Source organism: Salvelinus alpinus, chromosome 10, assembly GCF_045679555.1.
Source record: "Salvelinus alpinus chromosome 10, SLU_Salpinus.1, whole genome shotgun sequence".
Classification (NCBI taxonomy): Eukaryota; Metazoa; Chordata; class Actinopteri; order Salmoniformes; family Salmonidae; genus Salvelinus; species Salvelinus alpinus.
In genome coordinates this window covers 35,787,532-35,811,399 of record NC_092095.1, presented here as the reverse complement: position 1 = coordinate 35,811,399, position 23,868 = coordinate 35,787,532, and the positions used below count along the sequence as shown (strand labels likewise).

The 23,868-nt window shown below is 40.2% G+C and overlaps 1 protein-coding gene across 1 annotated transcript; it reads right to left on the bottom strand.

Moving 5' to 3' along the window:
• Nucleotides 1–1,511: 1,511 nt before the first annotated feature.
• en2a (engrailed homeobox 2a) lies at nt 1,512–4,614 on the bottom strand. The gene is made up of 2 exons (XM_071329074.1): nt 3,778–4,614; nt 1,512–1,951 (listed from the first exon to the last, which is right to left on the bottom strand). Exons 1-2 carry the CDS (start codon nt 4,259–4,261, stop codon nt 1,635–1,637), a joined length of 801 nt encoding a protein of 266 aa, XP_071185175.1. The 5' UTR covers nt 4,262–4,614; the 3' UTR covers nt 1,512–1,634.
• Nucleotides 4,615–23,868: the final 19,254 nt, after the last annotated feature.

Genomic DNA, 23,868 nt, shown 5'->3' with positions numbered 1-23,868 from the left:
CAATGAATACATACATGATACAAACGATGTACATTATACCAAAGAATACTTTGAACATAAAATAATGAAAAATAACATTGTATAATACTACAACTCCGTGTTGTAATTTCATTTAAACATATTAGCCTAGGCCTATAGATAGATATTCGCTGATGAATATATTCTTTATGTCATACCAGCAGTTTTCATAAAGGCAATAATCTTGAATCAATAATCTGCATTTTGAAGTGATAGGCTACTGCTTCTCTGAATCGGCAGTTCTGTTTCATAAAAAGTTCTCACTTGAAATTTAAGGCAAAGTGTGTTCAGTTTGGTGGATTTTAATTCACACACACTTTTCCCAGATACACAACAAAACAATTAAAAGGCAAAAGTCCACAATTTGGTATGGATACAGTCTAAAACTTAGCTCGATCATACTCTCGTCGACAAAAAACAAAGTTTATAAACACAGTTATTTGCCCAAGTATAACAAATTGCAGCTTTCATGCAAAGGCCCCATAAACCAATTTCATTCACGAAAAGAAGTTATTGCAAGATAAAGAAGCAGTGTAAAAACCTCAGAAGTCTACTCTAAAGCAACACCGGTCATTGGATAGATTTTTTTTTCTCTTAATATAATCTATATAAATACACATATGAAGTCCTTTCAACAACAATAAAAGAGATTTTCAACAATTGTTATACAGTCACTAACGATTTCGCCTGTTTAATGATATATATGGATATGTATATGAAATAAAATGTATATAGAGAAAGAGTTCCATGGGATGTATATAGACCATATGTTCCGATACCTTGTGTCTGTCTACTTTTGATAAAATAGACCTATAATACTTTCAGCCAAGAGTGCATTAAACGTTTTGTCATCATTGTCATTATGCTACAGAGTTGTCTCTCGCGTTATAGGCAGGCAGCATTATAATAATTCAAAACATTTTGCTACAAAAGATGATTTATATTGCTCTTCAAAAACTATGTATAGAGGCCTCGGTGCATTGATATTACACAGAACACGCAAATTGTTTATGGAAATGAACTTGCTTTAGGCTATGCTACGTATTAGCAATTTAGGTGTTCTGTCTGCTAACCAAAACATTGCTAACCAATCACTTCTGTGATAATACGAATTTTCGAAAAAATAGTATCAAAATCCATCTACTTTTCAATTAAGTCTGCACAGCACTGACACTCAAAAACCCTTGCTATGTCCTTTTTACACTAAACTCAACCCCAATAAAACCATAACAACCATGGAAATAAAATATCTTGTCAGCAAATTTATTAAGATTCACAGTTGCCTGGATGCAGCAGAAAATATTCTTTGGACTTAAGCAGGTTGTTTTTCACTTCACTGACAGATCTCAACGTCAAGTGCCAGTTTAAAGCGCTATAATGTAAAAATCGAAAATGAATAGCAATATAAAATGAAGCGTATAATAAGCATTTGTACTTTTCCTGGAAGAAAAACGACACACGTTACAAGAGATTGAAAACATACATTTTTACAACATCTTTTCATAGACATGATATTGCAGAAATATCTCTATATATTGATCAATTTATGCTGGTATATTCTATACACTGGCCCTTTTATTCGGTGAAAGTATTGCATTGTTATCTGTCTCTCGAAATCAATCGCTGTCTGATTTGTCATCTTTTGACGTCGTAGCATGATTGTACAGTCCCTGTGCCATCAGGTGCAGGGCTAGGCTGTTTTTGGCGCCCGTGGCCTTCTTGATTTTTGCCCTTTTGTTCTGGAACCAGATTTTGATTTGAGATTCGTTAAGACCGAGTTCTTGGGCCAAGGCCTGTCGCCTCTGTTCGGTCAAATACCGGTTCGTTTGAAACTCGGTTTTTAGTCTTTGAAGCTGTTCAGCTGTGAAGGCCGTCCTTGGTCGCTTGTCCTCTTTGCTGGCGGTTTTCTTCTTTGGTTTTCGAGATCTCGGTCCTGTGTTTAAAAATATATATATTATTAACCAAAACCAATCATAATATGAAATGTGAAAGCTTAGTGTAGCCTAGGCTGTAAGTGTCCCAGTTACTACGACTGTAGTAATGAATTCGTTCATTTAGGCCCTACTTATTTATTTATTACTGCACTGTAGGTAGGCCAATAAATACCCCATTTGCTACGTAATGCAAAATACGAATTTGAGTGTCATTTGGTAATTTCAAAGAACACTAATCCATATTACACAAGAATTGTCAAAATAGTTCGAAATTAAACCGTAATTCCGCACTTCTATAGGCTACTTAGACTACAACCATGCATTGGAAGAGATATAGATGGTAGGTAGGCTAATATGCTACTGATGGAGTATGTCGGAGTTTGTTATGGTCATTGGAGGAATTGCTGAGAAGGCCTGAAATATATCAACACAACTGGAATGCCCGTCTGAAATTGAAATACTGAATAATATAAAATATATTTTTCGTAAATAATTGATTTCTAAGACCGCCTTTCTACTTTCATATACAGTAGAGGTAATAGCCTATAGGCTTGTTGATGTTGTCTAGTGGAATACATCGTAGCAGGTTTCTGAATTCGGTTTTTGGCTGTTGCAAAATACTATTCCAAGTTTACACTTTTGGTGGGTAAGCATGGTTTGTTTTGAATATTGGTTTATTTGAATATTTGTTTAATGAAAATAAACATTGACCTCAGCATTGATGGTTTTATTTAGGCTTAATTGTTTTGACTATTAGGCCTATAAGATCGTCAGCCCAAACGATTTGATGAAAAAGTGGTGACATCTGTTTGGGTAAATAGGCCTGGTCGACAATCAAATAAATATTATTTAATACATTTGGAGTTTGCTGGAGATGATAAAACGACGTAAAACGTTTTAAGATAGGCAGCCAATGGGGATACCATCGAATAATAGTGCACTCCATGCAACGAACGTTATGTAATGCATGAGAACATTTTGTACAATACGATTTTTGGAATAAGTAGTATAACAGAATAGTGATGGAAACGTTCATGTTTTATAGGCTAAATATGTAGAGACCAAGGCAGCTCCATTGCGAAAACTCATGCATAAACAAAAACAGTGGATTTGCACGACAGAATTATCGCGGAAAAGTATGCTATTAAGTCGTTAAACAAATTTTGGGGAGATTCAAGAATTCCCTGGAAGACGATTATTGCTTTGGTTATATGCGCGCAGATGTTTATAGTAACCTATAAACTAGTAGTAGTAACCTAGTAGTTAATTGGCTATGATCTAACCCAAAGCTAGCATATTCTTATTATGGGGTTATAATCTAAACACTCAAATAAAATACAATTCGTTTGAGGTTTTTCCAAAATGACTTCAACAATGTTGTTGGCTTATAGCCTAATTTGAAATATATATTTATTTACAATTCAATTCATTCATCTATTCATGTTAGTATGCTATTTATCCCGCACACTTATGCTACATTAATGTGTAGACTTCCAATACCCCTGCGTTTAAACATTTCAGCTTTAAACCAGCGCAAGATGCTATTTTGAGCGCCTTAATTAGTCTTGAAATTGTTCCCTATATAGCTTTCGTGGATAATGATATCGTATGTAATGTTTTTATTGTTATTTTTATGTTTGCACGGACACATTTAGAATATTTTGCACAGTAAAATCTTCTATTTTCCATTTTCACGTCGTAAAACAGGAGAAACACTGTTTGCCCTCCTTTCCTTATAGAACTCGGTCGAGGCGTTTGAGGTCAGTGTTACAACGGGTTGGGGCATTTCAGGATACAAAGACGAGGGGAAAGAATCGTAGCCTACCTGATGAGGGCCTGTCTGAGTATCTGGTGCAGTACACCCAAGCTGGCCAGAGCATAGGCTGTTTGGATGGTACATTTGAGCTGGCTTGAGAACTATCCGAGTCCGAGCTTAGGCACTGATCTCCATTCTCTCCGCGGGGTTTCAGGGGCTCTTCGGTAACTATTTCAGCCTTATTGGCCACGCCGCCTGGATGAGGAGTGGAAGTTCCTTCCGTTGGCACAGTACTCCCCACTTGCTCCGTTCTTGGAACAGCCGGGCTATGGTTCTCTCTGGTAACGTGACTATTTTCTTCCTGCTCTGTGTTGCCTTCTTTTTTCCGCCCAAAGTCCGGCCGTAAGATATTATCGATGAAGAAATTGGTGACTCGATGCGGGATCTGCTGAATGTTTCCCGGCGCTTGTAATAGGGGAAGTATCGCTCTGTTTGACTCATCCGCCGACACTTGACGTTCCTCATCTCTGTTGCTATGATCATTTTCTTCCATACTTGATACACTTTCCAATGTTCTTTCTTTAACCCCTTTATTGCTCTCCCGCACCGAAATGAGCGCAATCCACTTCTACGTCACGCGCAGCTTTTTAAATGTTTGAATAAAGGTTTAAAAAATAAACTCAAATCTCGTTGAGTGTGCAGGACACCCTGCAACCCTTTGCGATAGTGCCCACAGACAAAAACATCGTTTTGGTCATATATTCCCAAACTTGCCTATCCTATATTGTTGCACTGGATAGACACCATTTGTCATTTGGCCATCCAACTTGATACTATCCGTTTTCAGTCTATCCAATAAAAGTGCTTCAATGACTAAACTAAGGGTAAATAAAGAGGCTTCCAACTGATCCTGAAACACATTCACTCTTGAGTTTTGTTCTTATTTTCAATACGAGCCCCCAAGTGACGTTGCAGCAGTTATCCTAGACACGTGCCTTGGACCAATAGACTGGGAGATATTTTACCACATGACAGTGACTAGTGAGCGAATCGACAAATGTTCAGCCTCGCCTTTTTAAAGGAAAAGCGTTCTGAAATAAAACGAAATACCTACCCTAAATATCTCTTATGTTTGATTTGACTATTATATTGGTGACTTTGTGTTGTAGTTGAAGGTTAATGTTTTCAATTCACGCGTATTGCATGCGTAATGCATGCATAATCTGGAAACGGTCAAACGCCATTTCATAAGAAGAAGAATATTGAAATAGACTCATTCTAAAAATGTTATTGTAAGATTGGGTAAAATTTGGAGAGTCGGTTAATAGCCTGCTGTGTGAAGTTTTCATTATACAACTATTTTGTTTCAGACAGATGAATAGCCTAGTAGTTGTCAAAGCTGTGTCCTAACCAACTAGGCTACTAAGGATAGTCTCTGCAACCAGAATTAGGTGGGGATACCGGAGTCTGTAGTTTATAGGTCGCATCGAAGCAGATTCGAACTAGTGGGCTACTGGGTTTGGGGTTTCTAAGTTATTTTTAACTCGCTCGTTTTCTATTTGGGACGTTGTGTACCTTTTTTACTTTATTGAGCTCTTCATTTTGAGGAGTGATATTTAATGTGGCTATAGCTGACTCGTCTTGCATGCATCATGTCATTGACAGGGCATTGACCGTCCCAGTTTCTAAAGCGCCATAGCAAATGGCCAATTCATGCAATCTCATAGCTAGTCATGCAATCATAGCCAGTCATGCAATCTCCAATTCCTTCTCATCTCCTCATGTTCCCTCCATAATTATTTAAAGTGCAGGTAGTGTTGAGTCCTTGGTTAGTTGCGCTCGATAGTCTGAGGTCAAGAAACGAGAGGTTCGAAGCAAAAATGGGTCCGTAGCCCTTTAAAATAAATCAGTGACGCAAACAAACTGTTGTATTCACGGTGCACATGACATAGAGTCGCGCCAAAGACAAAACTTGGGAGTAACTTTACTGACCAACTCCTTTACTGTTTTCTCATAAATCAGGATTCAGGGCGTGCCTTGCAATAGTCACCAAAGTTAAGTTGCTATTTGATCTGAAATGTAATGTAGGCTACGCACTGCGTAAAAGGGCATCACTGAAGGAGCGCGTGAGTGAAAGAGGACATTGCATTTGTCAAATTTAGGTTAAAAAAAAAACTGTCAATTATGGAATTGTTTTTTCAACCTCTCCTGGGCCAGTGGGCAATATCCGATGTAAATTGTTATCAAGGTAATCGTGAAGTGTCTAATTTCGAATTCTTTGTAGGCCTATAGGTGCCATAGAAATGTTAAAAGTTTGGCATTACAAAATTAAGAGGACAAAGTTGGTCTATAATTTCAACTCAGTCTCCCCAAAAACGTAAAGGGTGCATTGCCTATATCAACTTTGTGTAGGTCATTATTATTGGTGCGTCCCAACATTCATGGTTTATTCATTCCCCAAAAGAGTGTTGGGGAACGGTGGAATAACTCTGTAAGAGTGCGTTTTTAGAATGACTGTTCCTCTGTGGTGTACTAAGACCCTATAATAGGCTGCATCTTTTTAGGTATTGTCCTGCGGTAAATAGCTTTTCCAAGTCATATGGCGGACTGTGCCCTATTTCGTGTGTGACCTATTGCATTACTATTTGTTTTCACTTTGTGTACGTTTAAAATTAACGTTTGTCAGCTCAACAGAGAATAAACTTCGAACAGGCATACAAATGTTTTCTTCCACATTATGTAGGCCTATTGGCTCGTGCAAAACGGCCAAATGACGCGAGCCCGCTATATTAATGATAGGCTACATTACTTTTATGTCATTTTCACCAATAGCCTAACTCTGATGATAAATAAATTCCTACATTTCCACCATAGAGCGATCTCCATACGTCATTCATTTTCTAGCAGTGCCACATGGTTGAAAGCGGCGGCGCTCCCTGCACCATGCACAACCATCATGCACCATGCAGTGACCGTCTCTGCTGATAGTGAAAGTTCTGAGTAAAGGATGTAATTAGATAGGCCACTCTCAAGCTGTGATTGTTTCTCACTTGTGAGGGATGTCCAGATTATCCAGAGCACAAATAAATGAGCAGGAAACAATGGCGGCCAGACAGACCCGCTACCACCGAGGCTTGGCCTCTAACCTCCCCCCGCTTCTCGCTGCCAGCCACAGCAAAACAGGGCTGAAACAGGGCTGGCGTGGAGGAAATCACACGATTTCGAGTCAAGAGTCATACAGATCAAACCACAGCCAATAATAAACAGGATGCTTCAATGGGCCTCTATGTTCGTATTCTTGTTGCAGAATATTGAGTTAATCGAGTTTTATGCGTTTTGTTTTGCAGGCTCCTATAGACCGCAACGGCATATACGTGTCAATATGCTATTGAAGGCCTACGTTGGTTTTATTGATTATATTGGACAATATGGCATAGTATATCCCTTAATTGGTAGGCGTCTTCTATTGTGGTGTCACACGCACCCGGTTAAGAGATTTTTCTTGAAATATTGACATAGAGGCCAATCTACCTTACGTTTTCTTCCACGGTGCACCTTGTAGGCTATGCTGCACACTTTCATGGTTTAAGAAGACTGTGTTGTCTCGATATCCTGTTATTTGGTTTATGTTACCAAAGGTTAGGTTAAACGAACTCGAATTTGGATTAATTTAAAAGGAACAAATACATGTTACATTTTATGCCTTATTGTTGTATAATTTCCAAAGGTTTTTTGTGACCCATAATCTGTTTTTCGCTGTAGGCCTGTATTTCCTGCAATTGTACCCTATAGTTTATTCTTGTAACGAATTTGACTAATTCGGTGTAGATCCATACCCTATATTCTCTTATTGCTGTGTTAAATGCGTGAATAAATTATACATTTAGATACATTATAGGCCTATTAATACAAGATAATAAACTTACATTTATTCACAACCTTCGTAGGACAGTCTTTACCGATATCTCTGACTGCAATATGCCCTCGTTATGCATTTATGCATTGTGCATATCATTTAGTTTTACGAGGGATATGGTAACTCATCTCTCGTAGCCTATGGTAGACCTACATGAGATGTATGCTCTACCATTGCGTCAGTTTGGCAATAACGCCCCCTTTAAAACGTAGTGAGATGCGTAAAGGGCTGTGCTACATTGACATTTTTATTCTGCCTGAATGTGACATCATTCTGTTTATCATGTGTTGTTGTTGTTGTTGTTGTGCACATTGTGTATCATTCAGCTGGTGGTCAATGCCTCAACGGTCGTTATACCCCTTATATGATTTACTAAACATGTATTGGGTATTCGCACTTCTGCACCAGTCTAATCCCCCCGAAAAAACAATCGCGCCCTGACAGCAACCCTATAGGTCTACTTTTCCCTGGACACTGGCGCGACGAAGGAAATCAGATATTTACCCAAAGCAGTAGGCCTACATTTTCAACGAATTCCTAGGGATTTGCTCTTCAAACCACCTCTTGCGATAGTTGGCAAAGAACGATGGTAATGTCAGTTAAGTAGTTTATGGGTATAGGCCTTCATGCGTATGGTAACCTGATAATTCTACGCCACTTTTTTCCCTATGATTTTAAGTATAGCCACGTTAAAAATCAATTGAGTCTGATTAAAAAGGTTATTAACACGATAAATAAAATGCAATCCGTAGGTTATTATGAACGTTCGCATTTAGTATCCTAACCAATTCAGTTAAAATTGGACAGAAATGCTGCTTATATAAATGTTTTAACCAATAAATTATGAGCACCTTCATGGGAGGTGGAGATATTGATCATCCTTAAGGCCATGCATGCATACAACCCAAACCTGTCAAATGTTCTTCGAAACCAGTCGATATACAAACCTGCAGTGTGCCTGCTAAATGACTAATAAATGTTATGCAAATGTTTAATGTAGACTAGCCTATACATGAACCGAGAAGTAACAGTTAGTTTATTTCAGTCCAAGACTGTTCAAGACTGTCCACTTTGAAAGATGCTGTGACATACAATTATGTCACATACAATTATGGCACACCCCGCTATATAAATCAAATTGTATTGGTCGCATACACGTGTTTAGCAAATGTTATTGCGCGTGTAGCGAAATGCTTGTGTTCCTAGCTCCAACAGTGCAGTAATACCTAACAATACACACACATCTAAAAGTAAAGTAATGGAATTAAAGAATATAGACATATTTGGACGAGCAATGTCGGAGTTCGGAGTTTAATAATGGAACACTAGTCACTTTAATAATGTTAACATACTATACACATACTATATATTCTATATTCTATCCACACACTGTCCATAATGTTTATGCATCCCATATACATATGTAAAGTGACCAGTGTTCCATTACTAAAGTGACCAGTGTTCCATTATTAAAGTGACCAGTGTTCCATGTCTATGTACATAGGGCAGCAGCCTCTAAGGTGCAGGGATGAGTGACCGGGTGGTAGCCGGCTAGTGACAGTGACTAAATTCAGGGCAGGGTACTCATCTCTGCGCCATAAGCCCCCTTTGTTCGTTCGATAGATTTTTCGTAAGCCTTTTTGATTCCAAATGATCAATGATTCCAAATGATCAATATCTTTGATTTGATCAAAATTCAATGTTGATACATTTCATATGAGCTATATGCATACCAATTGTGCATACACGCGTACAAGCGTTTTCCCCACTGATACCTTTGAAATAGACATTGGTTAGCCTAGGCCTACGTGTGCGTATGCGTATAGGCCTACTGCAAACCGTCCTCGAGTCCCTAACCCTATTTTTCCTGTGTTTTTCTTTTGGCTTTTCTGAGACGTTATAAGAACTCACTGCCATGGATTGAGAACCCCCACTACAAAAGGTGACGCGCAGGGAAGGATTTGTGAATGGACACCGTGCACAGTCTGTGCCAGCTCACAGATCATAGGGCTCTGAGACCGTTGCAGATGTGCCTTATTCGCATCCCTCCCTCTCCCACCCCGGCCACCGCCCCTCCCGTCGAATGGGGTCGCTAAGATATCAGCTCTGTCTCCAGGGGTCGGCCCAAATCCGCCAGCTTCCTGCATGTGCCCTTTCAAAACGTGAAAGCACATCTCCCCCATTTGACGATTCTGTATAATTTCTGTGGTTTTGTCTCGGTGAGAGCTGCTTTTTGTCATCCTGGGTCACTCAAGAACAGAACAGTCATATCACAGTCAATGTACAGATCAAATCCACACATCAAACCTAGCCCAAAACCTTCCCTGTCTTTATTGTTCCCTATTCCTAAAGGCCCAGTGGAGTAAAAAACGTGATTTGCCTGTGTTTTATATTTCCACACTATGAGGTTGGAAAAATACTGTGAAATTGTGAAAATTATGTTAATAGTGTGAGAGCTGTTAGTTTTAGAGCTGTTTGAAAAGACTGCCTGAAATGTCAGCCTGTTTTGGTTGGATGGAGTTTTGGCCTGCCTCTCTACCAATAACAGCTAGTTTTCAGTTTTCCTCTCCCCACTCAGACCACTCACAGACAGTCCTAGCAACATTCTTGCTTGAGAAATTGCTCTTTGCTATAAGAAGCTATTTAAAAAAAAAACGATTTTAATTGAAAACAATCACAGGTACTTTATTGAGATAAAATTATTTGATATATTTGAAATTATTTGAGATTGAGATAAAAACGTATGCATTGGACCTTTAACTTAAAATTCATCAAAGTTTGAGTGTTTCGTCATTAATGTTAGTTTCGATTCTCCACCCTATATAATTACGATTTAAGGGTGTCCAATCCCCATCCTTTGTTTTAGGATAAATGTTTCTTCAAGCTAATCTGACCGCGTCACCGTCGAGGTCTTGCCTAGCGAATGGTCACTTGAAATTTTGGGTGGAGATAATTTATAGGTTTAATAACTCTGAATCCACTTGATCGCCCTGGCGTAGATAAGTCTCCTTTGAATTGGGATTGCTCTTTAGGGATCCCTTCGGATTTCGCCATAGAGGTCCTAATCGAGTTTACCGCAGCCCTGACGAACCACTGCTGCATCCCCCGAACGCAATCAAGGTCTTGATCAGATTAAGCTAATTGAACGCCAGTCCGTTGTTTATTGCAACTATCTACATATTTTATTTGTGTTGCTTGAGTTTAAGATGCAGAAGAATTGGGAGAAAAACTATTTATAACTTTGGTTAAGTCAGTGTCGTCCATTTAAATGTTTGTATGCAGCTACATTTCTAGAAGTTTAGACACACTATTAAACTCTTATCTAATCACAAGAAAAACAAAGAGCATGGTGGGGATTTGGCCTATAGTGTATGGGTAGGCCTAAAACCAATTCCCAACATTTCTGACCATCAAATTCTGTTCTATGGGCTACGACCTAATTACGATTGATAAAACGGAGATCAAACGCATTTTTCTTTAATTGATGATGAATGTTTTCTGCTGTCAATCATTAGGCCTAGTGAACGAAAATACCACATGCTTAAATTTCTGATTGTTTGCAAAAGCATCCGGGTATGATTTCTGGTCTAATTTGATACTCTTCTAATGTGGTCAGATGTCTTGTGAAGATTTTTGAAAATATATAATAAAAAATGTGTTCCAGAAGTTTAGAAGCCTGAGCTGTCTTTGTCATCCGGATTTCTATATATGTCAACTGAACCAAGAACTTTTGATAGATAGTCTATTTCTAAAATAAACGGAGCTTATTTCAGTATAAACAATGTTGTATTCAATCAATGTAACATAACACAAATATGCCTATAATGTACAAATATAGGATAACGTTTACTAATCAAAGTTTTAATGTTGACACAATGTCAGTGTCAAATGCAGGTAACATCAATTTTGACACTTTACATGCAATTAGCATATTGTGCTTTTTTTTCTGATTCAGAATATAGTTCTTTTTTTATTGAAGTGCAGTTTGGTAATCCAGTCTATGTAAAACTTCTCAGTTAATAGTTTGAATTCCACATATAAGGCATAGTCTTTAAGGAAAAACCTTGTATGGGCTATAAAAGTTATGTCGAAAAAAAGTGTCCTAGAAGTCTACAGTGTAGCCTATTTGCATGTCAAAGACCTTACAAAAAAAAGACTGGGTAAAAGACTGGTTTTGTCCAGAAGAGAATATATATATTTTTATGTTCGTTACAAATTTCCCTTGTAGAGGCCAAAACTCAACGAAAGTTCTAGGATTCGCTCGAGTTATTTAGGTTACTGTTTACTGGCAAAATGTGTCAAAATAGCTATACTTTTTTCACTTAAAAAATAAATGACTTAATATTGGACTTAATATTGTAGGCCCATTTCACCACCAGTCTAATGTTGGAGCCTTGCCGTGTTGACGTTTTTATTCACCAATGGTAACATATAGGCTATACATCGGCAACCTTATCCTGTTGATGAACACCAAAGCGCGCATGCACATGTACGTTTATACAGCCGGTCAGCCAGACGTTTCACGTGTCACGACGTCTTACTTGTGACAGTAAAGAATGAACACCACGTGTAGGCTATTTCCGTAAGGTTAATGGGTTTAGATTCTCAGTCATACAGAACAAATACCCTGCAGGGGGAGGGGGCACTTTCAGGCAATTGACACTGAAAATCTGCTCATTAATAAAACCTCGTAAAGGCCAAACAATATGCCCATTTAATAAAAACATGCTGAAAGGTCAACCGCACAAAAGCCCAGTAACAATAAAGTAGAGGTATGGTACCTGATCCAACTTCTGTAACGTATATGGCAGGCCCCCACCCAAGCGTATATGGGCCTTGAATATTTGCCTGTTTTACTGCAGTATCCCCGATGCCTCGCGCGTTTTAGATGATCGAAATGCCCCTGCACCTGTCGGAGGAGGTCTGCAATCAATTACCAGGGACCTCGACAGGTGTGAAGCACTTGTTACTCAAAACCCAACCACTTCAACAAGACTGTAAACTCAATGTAGCCTATTGTTAACTTTTCAAGTTTCTAAAATGGTGTAAACGGTTGTAAAATCAACTTTGTGAAATGATCATGCGTTAAGGGTGTCGAAGGTTATCGATAATGTTTATTCATAAAAGTTATTAGCGAGTAGCCTATCTATCGAATATGTTTTGCACCTGACCTGGCCATTGGACAATCAATTCGAATGTTTTTTGATATTTCCACTAGATATAGCCCTATATTTTTTGCTTTAATCTCAGATAGGCTATGGGCCTATACACTTTTTTTAGGCCTAAACTCAAAATCATGAATTAGCCTAAATTATGTGTAAAGGTTAAATGTTACAGCACTGTGGAATCATAAAGTAAAAATCGCATAAATTGACAATTTTACCCTTAACTTACATCTGTTTTGGCCAAGGACTCTGTAAATCGAATGTTTCGTTCAGTTACAAATGTGAGTGGCCAGTTGCAATATGCTTTTAGGTCCAGCTTACTTTTAACTTTTAACTTAGGGGAGAGGTCAATCGTTATGAGAGTTTATTCGACCCCTCTTCTTGTGTGGCATCATGCCCCTGCACTGTCCCCAGTTTTAACTTGCAAAAATAGTGCTGCAGGATCTCATGAAAGCATGCATGTGTCGACGAGGCACCTTTCACCCCTCTCCACCCGAATAGTTCCCACCCCCCCCCCCAACGGTGAAATATGGTGATGGTGACTTTTAAATCGACAGGCGGCATTAGTAAATGACCTCAATTCAACAATGTTTCATTAGGCTATACACGGGTGTCAGAAGTGGAGCATTATTGTCTGATGTAGGGCCTATAACTCTTGAGTAACTTTAAATATGTTTTTCGTGATAATAATATAGGCCTCCGTTAAATCTGTTAGATTTTACACTGAGTAGCCTACACTTTAATTCTTACATTTTTACATTTTGTACATATATGGTAGCCTAATTTTCTTTAAAGCCGGTCACGCTTTAAATGAACTATAACTCAAGAAGGCTTTACAGGGCATAACGTCCTTAAGAGCATAACATAAATGTTTTACAAATCATACACGTTGACCTTAATTGTTTATAAGATATGCAAGAAAAGGCAGAGACATTATTGAACGTTACCCTATATGGTGCCTTTGGGGTCCAAAAATAAACCATTTGAATAAAGGTTTTGTTACTAACACAATCGATGCTGAAGTGATTCTGAACTTGTTTATACATTATTATTTTATTTTTTTTACTTATGGGGTGAGGTCTCAAGTGAGTAAGATTTCTCATCCATTACATACACGGCAAAATAAAGTTGAAAAGTGTTCGTATTAGGTCAAATTCGTCTGATAATTTAATGTATATATGCATTCATTTAATCTATATTGTGGTCATATGAGCCACCGAACACCCACCTTCACATCCGTGACACATATCTCTGTCTCAACAGGTGTTTCTCAAGTTGTTCGGGGCAATGCACCTGCACTTTTTTCGTCTGGCGCTCTATTCTTGCATCCTGTACCTCGAATATGTTAATATGTAATTAGTATTGAGCGAATGGAGATGTAATAATTCTAATATAAGGTATAGGATGAATTGTGGTTTATTGCATATTTTGCTAACTTTCTGCACTAGTGCATGCTTGCCGGGCGTTTGTTCGTTATATTGATGACCAATAACGTTTCACTGCATTATGCATTTAGACAGATTTTCTTGTGGTAAATTTCTACTCTTTATTTCTTCTTTCGATTGTGGAAGCCCAATCACATGATAACTGTGTTTTTGTGTATGATAGTTACATTTGGGGATTATATTTAGGGTAAAGTGGGGTAACAAGGGTTACCTGAGAAATATTTGCAATTGGTTACACAAAAAAGCAGTTTGGTAAAAATGAGGTATGTGAATGATGGTCATGCTTAGCCAAATAAACTATGATGGGATGTAAGTGGCTACAGTTTACACCTTTTTACTTATTTAATGAAATGTTGTTTTTACAAAAGTGGTGTTTTTCCCAAGTACCGGCCTAACTGGACATGATTTGGAAAATGTTCATTTAGGTATCATTGACTTGCATTGGATTGCCTGGAGAGGGGGGGAGGAGGAGGGGGGGGGGGGAGGAGGGGGGGGGGGGCAGTTGTCCCCTATACACTCACCTTAAATGTTACTGATTTATTAAAAACAGATGACATTTCTAAACAAGTGGATTATTTATCTTTAGGCTCCCCTAATGATTTATATTTGAGATTTTTCAAAGTTGCCACCCTTTGCCTTGATGACAGCTTTGCACACTCTTGGCATTCTCCACCAGCTTCACCTGGAATGCTTTTCCAACAGCCATGAAGGAGTTCCCACATATTCTGAGCACTTGTTGGCTGCTTTTCCTTCCTTTGGTCCAACTCATCCCAAACCATCTCAATTGGGTTGAGGTTGGGTGAGTGTGGAGGCCAGGTCATCTGATGCAGCACTCCATCACTCTCCTTCTTGGTCAAATAGCCCTTACACAGTCTGGAGGTGTGTTGGGTCATTTTCCTGTTGAAAAACAAATAATAGTCTGACTAAGTGCAAACCAGATGAGATGGCGTATCGCTGCAGAATGCTGTGGTAGCCATGCTGGTTAAGTGTGCCTTGAATTCTAAATAAATCACTGACAGTGTCACCAGCAAAGCACCCCACACAATCACACCTCCTCCTCCATGCTTCACGGTGGGAACCACAAATGCAGAGATCAGCCGTTCACCTACTCTGCGTCTCACAAAGACACGGCGGTTGGAACCAAAAATCTCAAATTTTGACTCATCAGATGAAAGGACAAATTTCCACCAATCTAATGTCCATTGCTTGTTTCTTGGCCCAAGCAAGTCTTTTCTTCTTATTGGTGTCCTTTAGAAGTTTCTTTGCAGCAATTCGATCATGAAGGCCTGATTAACGCAGTCTCTGAACAGTTGATGTTGAGATGTGTCTGTTACTTGAACTCTGTGAAGCATTTATTTGGACTGCAATCTGAGGTGCAGTTAACTCTAATGAACTTATCCTCTGCAGCAGAGGTAACTAATTGAAATGCATTCCAGGTGACTACCTCATGAAGCTGGTTGAGAGAATGCCAAGAGTGTGCAAAGCTGTCATCAAGGCGAAGTGTACCTACTTTGAAGAATCTCAAATATAAAATATACACTTCTTTGGTTACTACATGATTCCAAATGTGTTATATCATAGTTTTGATGTCTTCACTATTATTCTACAATATAGAAAATAGTAAAAATAAAGATAAACCTTGTATTGAGTAGGTGTGTCCAAACTTTTGACTGGTACTGTATATATATACAACTTTTATAGATCTAACTTAATTAGATTATTTATATAACTTTTTCTAAATTATGAAATATTAGATCAATTTACCTCAGAATCCTTTTGTTAGTGACAAAAAACATTGTTTATGAGACTATTAACATTTGTTGCACATTTTTTTTGGTGACATAAAGTGGTTTTTGTGAGCATTACAGTGGGGACAGTTACCCCAGGGGGGTAGTTACCCTACATAAATGTCATTGTCTGAACTTATTTATTTAAAACCCTGAAACAAAAAGGCGCACCTTGATGGATTCTATTTACCAATGCAACGCCATGTCTCAACTTTATTAGGTTGTAATATGCTGGGCCGGTTTACGATACGCTAATCCACACCGTAATATGGGATGTGTGTGTGCTTTGTGTTTAATTTGCACTCTAAAGGATTTGTTGGGATGAGATGCATAATGTGGCATCACCTGAGGTTTATCGTGTCAACTCAATTTTGCCCTGTGGAGGGAAGAGAAAAGCGTCAGAAGCAGCATACAGCACTGCACACAGAACATGGGATAAAGGCAGAGAAGGCAAAGCCCTTAATCTCCATGTATGCTTGTTTTCTTTCCTATTCCAATTGTAAGGGATATGTTGAGTTAAAATACATGCTTGATATTTACATTTATATTCTATGCTATTCACGGGTGGTACATTTTCCTGTATATTCTTACTCACAGCACGAGCTTGAGGTTTCCATTTCATTATAAAGTAGTTATATATTCATCATACTTTGAATGCTTGGATATCAATTGTCTGCTTTTACCATGGTGTTGAATTTTTTTTGTTCTATCTGCTCTGCTGTTGGGATATTCCAATCAGACATTTATAGACGCAGTATTCTGAATTGGCTTCTGCACTGTTCAATTCAAGGTCCAGAAGGCATTGACCATCACAAGCCAACGGCAACAATGTTACGGGACTAACTAAATGAATGAATAGTCAAAACAGTGGGTCAGATATCAATCAAATGTATTTTATAAAGCCCTTTTTACACCAGCAGTTGTACATACAATTTTTGCACTTTTCTTAGATAACTCCTTATTTCTCTTCAAATATTTTTAAATTGAACAAAACTTTTGGTCTCCACACCTTGCTATTGGATTTTCAACATTGCAGAACCAATTTTATTTTAGTACATTTCTGTTTACAATTTTAATTTAGAAAAAAAAAGAAATGGCATGGACAAAATTATTGTCAGCCCAGAGCTAGTACTTGGTTATATGGCTTTTGGGCAAGATGACTGTAGACAAATGCTTCTTTTAACCATCAATGAGCTTGCTGCAGCTCTCTACCGGCAATGTGGCCCACAAATGAAGCATTCAAAGAAAAATCACTCTCCCTACAATCAAACATAAGTGAGGTTCGATAATGCTGTGTTGCTTTGCTACCTCTGGTACTGAGGGCCTTGAAAGTGTGCAAGACATCGTGAAATCAGCGGATTATCAAGGTGTTTTGGTGTCCAAAAACTCTGTCTCTGTTAAAAGTTGTGGGTCTTCCAGAAGGACAACAACCCCAAACACACATTAAAGCACTCTGAAATGGTTCAAGCTGCTGTACTGTTCTGTGGCCAGCGAAGAGTCCATATCTGAATCACATTCATAACCTATGGCGAGATATGAAAACAGCAGTTGGTGGAGGGCACCTCTCAAACATGAAAGAGCAGGTTGCTGCTGAAGAGTGGGGCAAATTGCCAGTAGAAAAGTGCAAGGGTGCCAATATATTTGGCCGCAACCGTATCACATTGACATGGATATGTGGAGAATAGGAGAGGGTACAACATTAACGACTACAATTTGAATGGGATCTGCCGTAGGTCATTTGACCTAAAATGGAGTCCATTTGCAGCCATTTCAGTCAAGCTCCTCTTTGGCATTCGCTGTAATTCATTATTCCATGCTGGCATGGAGAGTGAAGGAGAGAGGTACTGAGAGAGAGAGGCAGGACAGAAGTGACTATGCTCTGGGTTGTGTCCCAAATGGCACCTTATTCCCTTAATAGTGCACTACTTTTGACCAGAGCCCTATGAGTCCTGTATAGAGAATAGGGTGCCATTTGGGAAATACAATACATTACCAAAAGTATTTGGACACCTGCTCAAATATCTCACTCCAAATTCATGGGCATTAAGATGGAGTTGGTCCCCCCTTTGCTGCTATAACCGCCTCCACTCTTCTGGGAAGGCTTTCCACTAGATGTTGGAACATTGCTCCGGGGACTTTATTTCATTCAGCCACAAGAGCATTAGTGAGGTCAGACACTGATGTTGGGCGATAGGCCTGGCTCACAGTCAGCGTTCCAATTCATCCCAAAGGTGTTCGATGGGGTGGAGGTTTGGGCCCTGTGCAGGTCAGTCAAGTTCTTCCACACCAATCTCGACAAACCATTTCTGTATGGTCCTTGCTTTGTGCATGTGGGCATTGTCATGCTGAAACAGGAAAGAGCCTTCCCCAAACTGTTGCCACAAAGTTGGAAGCACAAAATCGTCTAGAATGTCATTGTATGCTGTAGCGTTAAGATTTCCCTTCACTGGAACTAAGGGGCCTAGACCGAACCATGAAAAACAGCCCCAGACCATTATTCCTCCTCCACCAAACTTTACAGTAGGCACTATGCATTGGGGCAGGTACCTTCATCCTGGCATCAGCCAAATCCAGATTCGTCCGACGGACTGCAAGATGGTGAAGCGTGATTCATCACTCCAGAGAATACGTTTCCACTGCTCCAGAGTCCAATGGCGGCGAGCTTTACGCCGACGCGTGGCATTGCGCATGGTGATCTTAGGCTTGTGTGCAGCTGCTCGGCCATGGAAACCCATTTAATAAAGCTCCCGACGAACAGTTATTGTTCTGTTGTTGCTTTCAGAGGCAGTTTGGAACTCGGTAGTGAGTGTTGCAATCGAGGATGAACTGACTTGTTGGAAAGGTGGCATCCTATGATGCTGTCACATTGAAAGAAAGTCACGTAGCTCTTTGGTAAGGCCATTCTACTGCCAATGTTTGTCTATGGAGATTGCATGGCTGTATTCTCAATTTATACCCCTGTCAGCAATGAGTGTGGCTGAAATAGCCGAATTTGAAGGAGTATCCACATACTTTTGTATATATATATAGTGTAGATCTAGTGTAATGTAGACTCAGTAGACCTGAACGGCCCACCATGCTGTTTTATTAAAAGACAGAGACGAGGACATTTGCTGTTTTTCAAATTCTTACATTTGACCTTTTTGAGATGTGTGTGACTCACCAACTGTCCCAAATGGCATCCTTTTCCTTATATCTCTAAGGGGCTTTCGTCAAAAGTAGTGCATTAAATAGGAATAGGTTGCTGTTGGGGACGCAAGCACTGTTTGGGTGTTCCCTTGAATGCATTTGTATTCCTCTAGAATTGTGACAGTTAATTGTAAAAACTGGAGTTCCCTGGAGCCATTAGTGGTGTTTTCTGTCAAGCTGTGCTTTTTAGTATGACTTTGTATGCCACTGCATGTGTACTCACTGACTGAAAATGGGCTGCTGGCAGTTCACACAAACACACACGCACACACACACACGCACACATGTATAGGAATAATACCAGTTAGAGAAACTGAAATATCAGGACACTGTCTATCTTTTCATTCGTTCATCCAAATCAGGTTCTAATTCAATTCCCAAATACTTGTCAACCAATCAATCTGTCTTTCAGATGATAACATATACACACAGATCACGGCTAGATATTTACATTTCCTGAGTCTATCAGGCTAGTTTCGTTAGTACACACTGCTAAATGACTAACATTGGTTGTCAAGTATGCTGCTCTGGGATAGGATGGAATCCTATTGCCCTTTCCTTCTGCAGTCCACTTCATCTGTTCGTGTGATTCAATAGTATATGTCTATGTTCTCTTAATTTGAACAGATGTCCAATATCTTTGCGTGTATGTGTGTGTGCATTTGGTTAAGAAACAAGTCAGTCATTCTTGTACAAGTTGTAATCATCCCAACAACTATTTGTTGACAGTTGACTCCTTATCCTGTCTCCAACCAAGACAGTGGTTGATATTGTCAGCCTTACCACTAGGGGTCCACAGCTGTCAAGTCAATGATGTCCAGACAAACTGAGGATAAATACTGTCATCTGGTGGTTACAAAAGCAATCAACACTGAATTGTTATTGCATCTTGCCTTGTTGTCCTGTTCTCAGGTTTTGTCCTTTTATATCATAATGTTTCGTCTTTGGTCTCATATAATCGATAGTCAGGAAATTTAGGGCACATAGGCCAATATTCTCTCTCTCTCTCTCTCATCTCTCTCTCTCTCTCTCCCATATATCACTCTCTCTCCATCTCTCTCCCATATCACTCTCTCTCTCCATCTCTCTTCCATCTCTCTCTCTCCCATATATCGCTCTCTCTCCACCTCTCTTCCATATCGCTCTCTCACATATATCACTCTCTCTCTCCATCTCTCTTCCATCTCTCTATCTCCCATATATCACTCTCTCTCCATCTCTCTTCCATATCTCTCTCTCTCTCATATATTGCTCTCTCTCTCTCCATCTCTCTTCAATCTCTCTCTCACACATGCCCCCATATGTTTGTAATTTTCTCAGAGCAGAAGGACAAATGTCTTCATCTCCATCTTTGAAATGTAGGCCACTAATACATGCCTTTAATTTGAAAACATCCAAAAAGTAATTTGGAGAAAAACTCCCATCTAGCGGGACCAGTTCAGTTAGAAGCACTTAGCGCTCCCAGAGAGAGAGGGAGCACTGAGGAGAACATCAAAGCTGGTGCACGTCAGTGTATATGATAGGGCCTGGGAGAGTTATATGTGTATCACCGGCTTAGCTGGCTGACAGTTAAGGGGGAGACAGGACAGGCCCCACTGCCAGGTTCCACCCCCGCTGAGTCAACTCCAGGTGAGGGGGCACAGCCACTCCAGTGTGCTCTGAGAAACACACACACACACACACACACACACACACACACACACACACACACACACACACACACACACACACACACACACACACACACACACACACACAAAGAGCATCAGCTGCACCACAAATGATACTATAGCCTACATTCTAAAAATGTCTCTTCAGAATCTCCATAATAGAACGTATAGGATTTTTCTGATTTGCTGTTAAAACATCTACTGGCATGAACATATAACATATAACATCTACTGGCATGAAAGTTAACCCAATGTGTCCCAAGTCAAAATAACATCCCAAAGGTCTTCCTGGTGGTTTTACCTGCTAACAGCCGTAAATAAAATATCCTTTATGGTGTAGTGTGTTGATCTATCCAGTCACCCAGTTGAATTACATATGGCTGTGGGGTGGGTACGTGCCAGTTTCATGTTGATGAGGGGTACATACACTGCTCAAAAAAATAAAGGGAACACTTAAACAACACAATGTAACTCCAAGTCAATCACACTTCTGTGAAATCAAACTGTCCACTTAGGAAGCAACACTGATTGACAATAAATTTCACATGCTGTTGTGCAAATGACGTGGAGGAGGCTGTAGGAGGGCAACAACCCAGCAGCAGGACCGCTACCTCCGCCTTTGTGCATGGAGGAGCACTGCCAGAGCCCTGCAAAATGACCTCCAGCAGGCCACAAATGTGCATGTGTCAGCATATGGTCTCACAAGGGGTCTGAGGATCTCATCTCGGTACCTAATGGCAGTCAGGCTACCTCTGGCGAGCACATGGAGGGCTGTGCGGCCCCACAAAGAAATGCCACCCCACACCATGACTGACCCACCGCCAAACCGGTCATGCTGGAGGATGTTGCAGGCAGCAGAACGTTCTCCACGGCGTCTCCAGACTCTGTCACGTGCTCAGTGTGAACCTGCTTTCATCTGTGAAGAGCACAGGGCGCCAGTGGCGAATTTGCCAATCTTGGTGTTCTCTGGCAAATGCCAAACGTCCTGCACGGTGTTGGGCTGTAAGCACAACCCCCACCTGTGGACGTCGGGCCCTCATACCACCCTCATGGAGTCTGTTTCTGACCGTTTGAGCAGACACATGCACATTTGTGGCCTGCTGGAGGTCATTTTGCAGGGCTCTGGCAGTGCTCCTCCTTGCACAAAGGCGGAGGTAGCGGTCCTGCTGCTGGGTTGTTGCCCTCCTACGGCCTCCTCCACGTCTCCTGATGTACTGGCCTGTCTCCTGGTAGCGCCTCCATGCTCTGGACACTACGCTGACAGACACAGCAAACCTTCTTGCCACAGCTCGCATTGATGTGCCATCCTGGATGAGCTGCACTACCTGAGCCACTTGTGTGGGTTGTAGACTCCGTCTCATGCTACCACTAGAGTGAAAGCACCGCCAGCATTCAAAAGTGACCAAAACTTCAGCCAGGAAGCATAGGAACTGAGAAGTGGTCTGTGGTCACCACCTGCAGAACCACTCCTTTATTGGGGGTGTCTTGCTAATTGCCTATAATTTCCACCTTTTGTCTATTCCATTTGCACAACAGCATGTGAAATTTATTGTCAATCAGTGTTGCTTCCTAAGTGGACAGTTTGATTTCACAGAAGTGTGATTGACTTGGAGTTACATTGTGTTGTTTAAGTGTTCCCTTTATTTTTTTGAGCAGTGTATAATGACTTCACTAACCCTTCCCGGACTGTCTAGGGATCCTGTCTGGATTTCAGATCAAATAGGCAGCGCTGGAGCTTCGCCACGTCTCTCAGCAGACGACTGCCCCTGTGGAGAATCTGTCCTGTAGAGAATACCGTGGCTGAGTCCCAAAATGGCACCCCATAGCCTGCATAGTGCACTTCTTTTGACCAGAGGCCCTGGTCAAAAGTAGTGCACTAAATCGGGAATAGGGTGCCATTTGGGACGGGCACCCTTGTATGTTTCAGTCAGACGGTTGACATTTTATAGCCTATTCTTTTTCCTCTGTTACCACCACCAGTTCTTTTCTTTGTAATGTCTGGTGTTCCTTATGTGATGGCTTGGCGGTGTCATGAATGCCTGCAGGGCCAGTGAATTTTTTGTTGTTGTTGAAATTTGGACTGTGCATCTTGCCAACGTGCATTCATCGGGAGTTGGCTATAACTGAGAAATGATGACTCATGTTCACTGTACATAATCAGGTACACAATCATTACAACATTAAGGCCTCCCCCAGAGAAGATTGAGATGACATACGATAGGCTTTTGACCCCCACCTGAGGTAGATGGAGCATAATAAGGTACCGTAATATGTATAGGCCAACTGTCAGGTATCGGGGCAAGTTGGCCCTCGGGGCACTGCGTCAGGACCGGTGTTGTTTTCTAACTCCTTTATGTATGAGCGGACGTGAGGCAGAGGAGAGATTTGGATTTGATTTATTAGGATCCCCCATCACCCGGCGCCAATGGCGACAGCTAGTCTTACTGGGGTCCGACATATAACGAAAAAGACATTACAGACAAAGTACTTTACAATTTACATACACTTAACATGTAGTGTGTGTGTGTGCACATCTTTCAGTTACACATGCATGTCAATACATACACACAACAAGTAGGTCACATGGGGGAGAGAGTGAGGCAGAGGAAATAGATACAGTGCCTTGCAAAAGTATTCATCCCCCATGGCGTTTTTCCTATTTTGTTGCATTACAACTTGTAATTTAAATTGATTTTTATTTGGATTTCATGTAATGGACATACACAAAATAGTCCAAATTGGTGAAGTGAAATGAAAAAAAAATAACATGTTTCAAAAAATTATACTAAATAAAAAACTGAAAAGTGGTGCGTGCATATGTATTCACCCCCCTTGCTATGACGCCCCTAAATAAGATTTGGTGCAACCAATTACCTTCAGAAGTCACATAATTTGTTAAATAAAGTCCACCTGCGTGCAATTTAAGTGTCACATGATCTGTCACATGATCTCAGTATATATACACCTGTTCTGAAAGGCCCCAGAGTC

Coding starts and splice junctions, on each gene's coding strand:
- en2a (XM_071329074.1), bottom strand. CDS start 4,261: ATGGAAGAAAATGATCATAGCAACAGAGATGAGGAACGTCAAGTGTCG. Junction 1,952..3,777: donor CTCAGACAGGCCCTCATCAG/GTAGGCTACGAT, acceptor TTTTAAACACAG/GACCGAGATCTCGAAAACCA.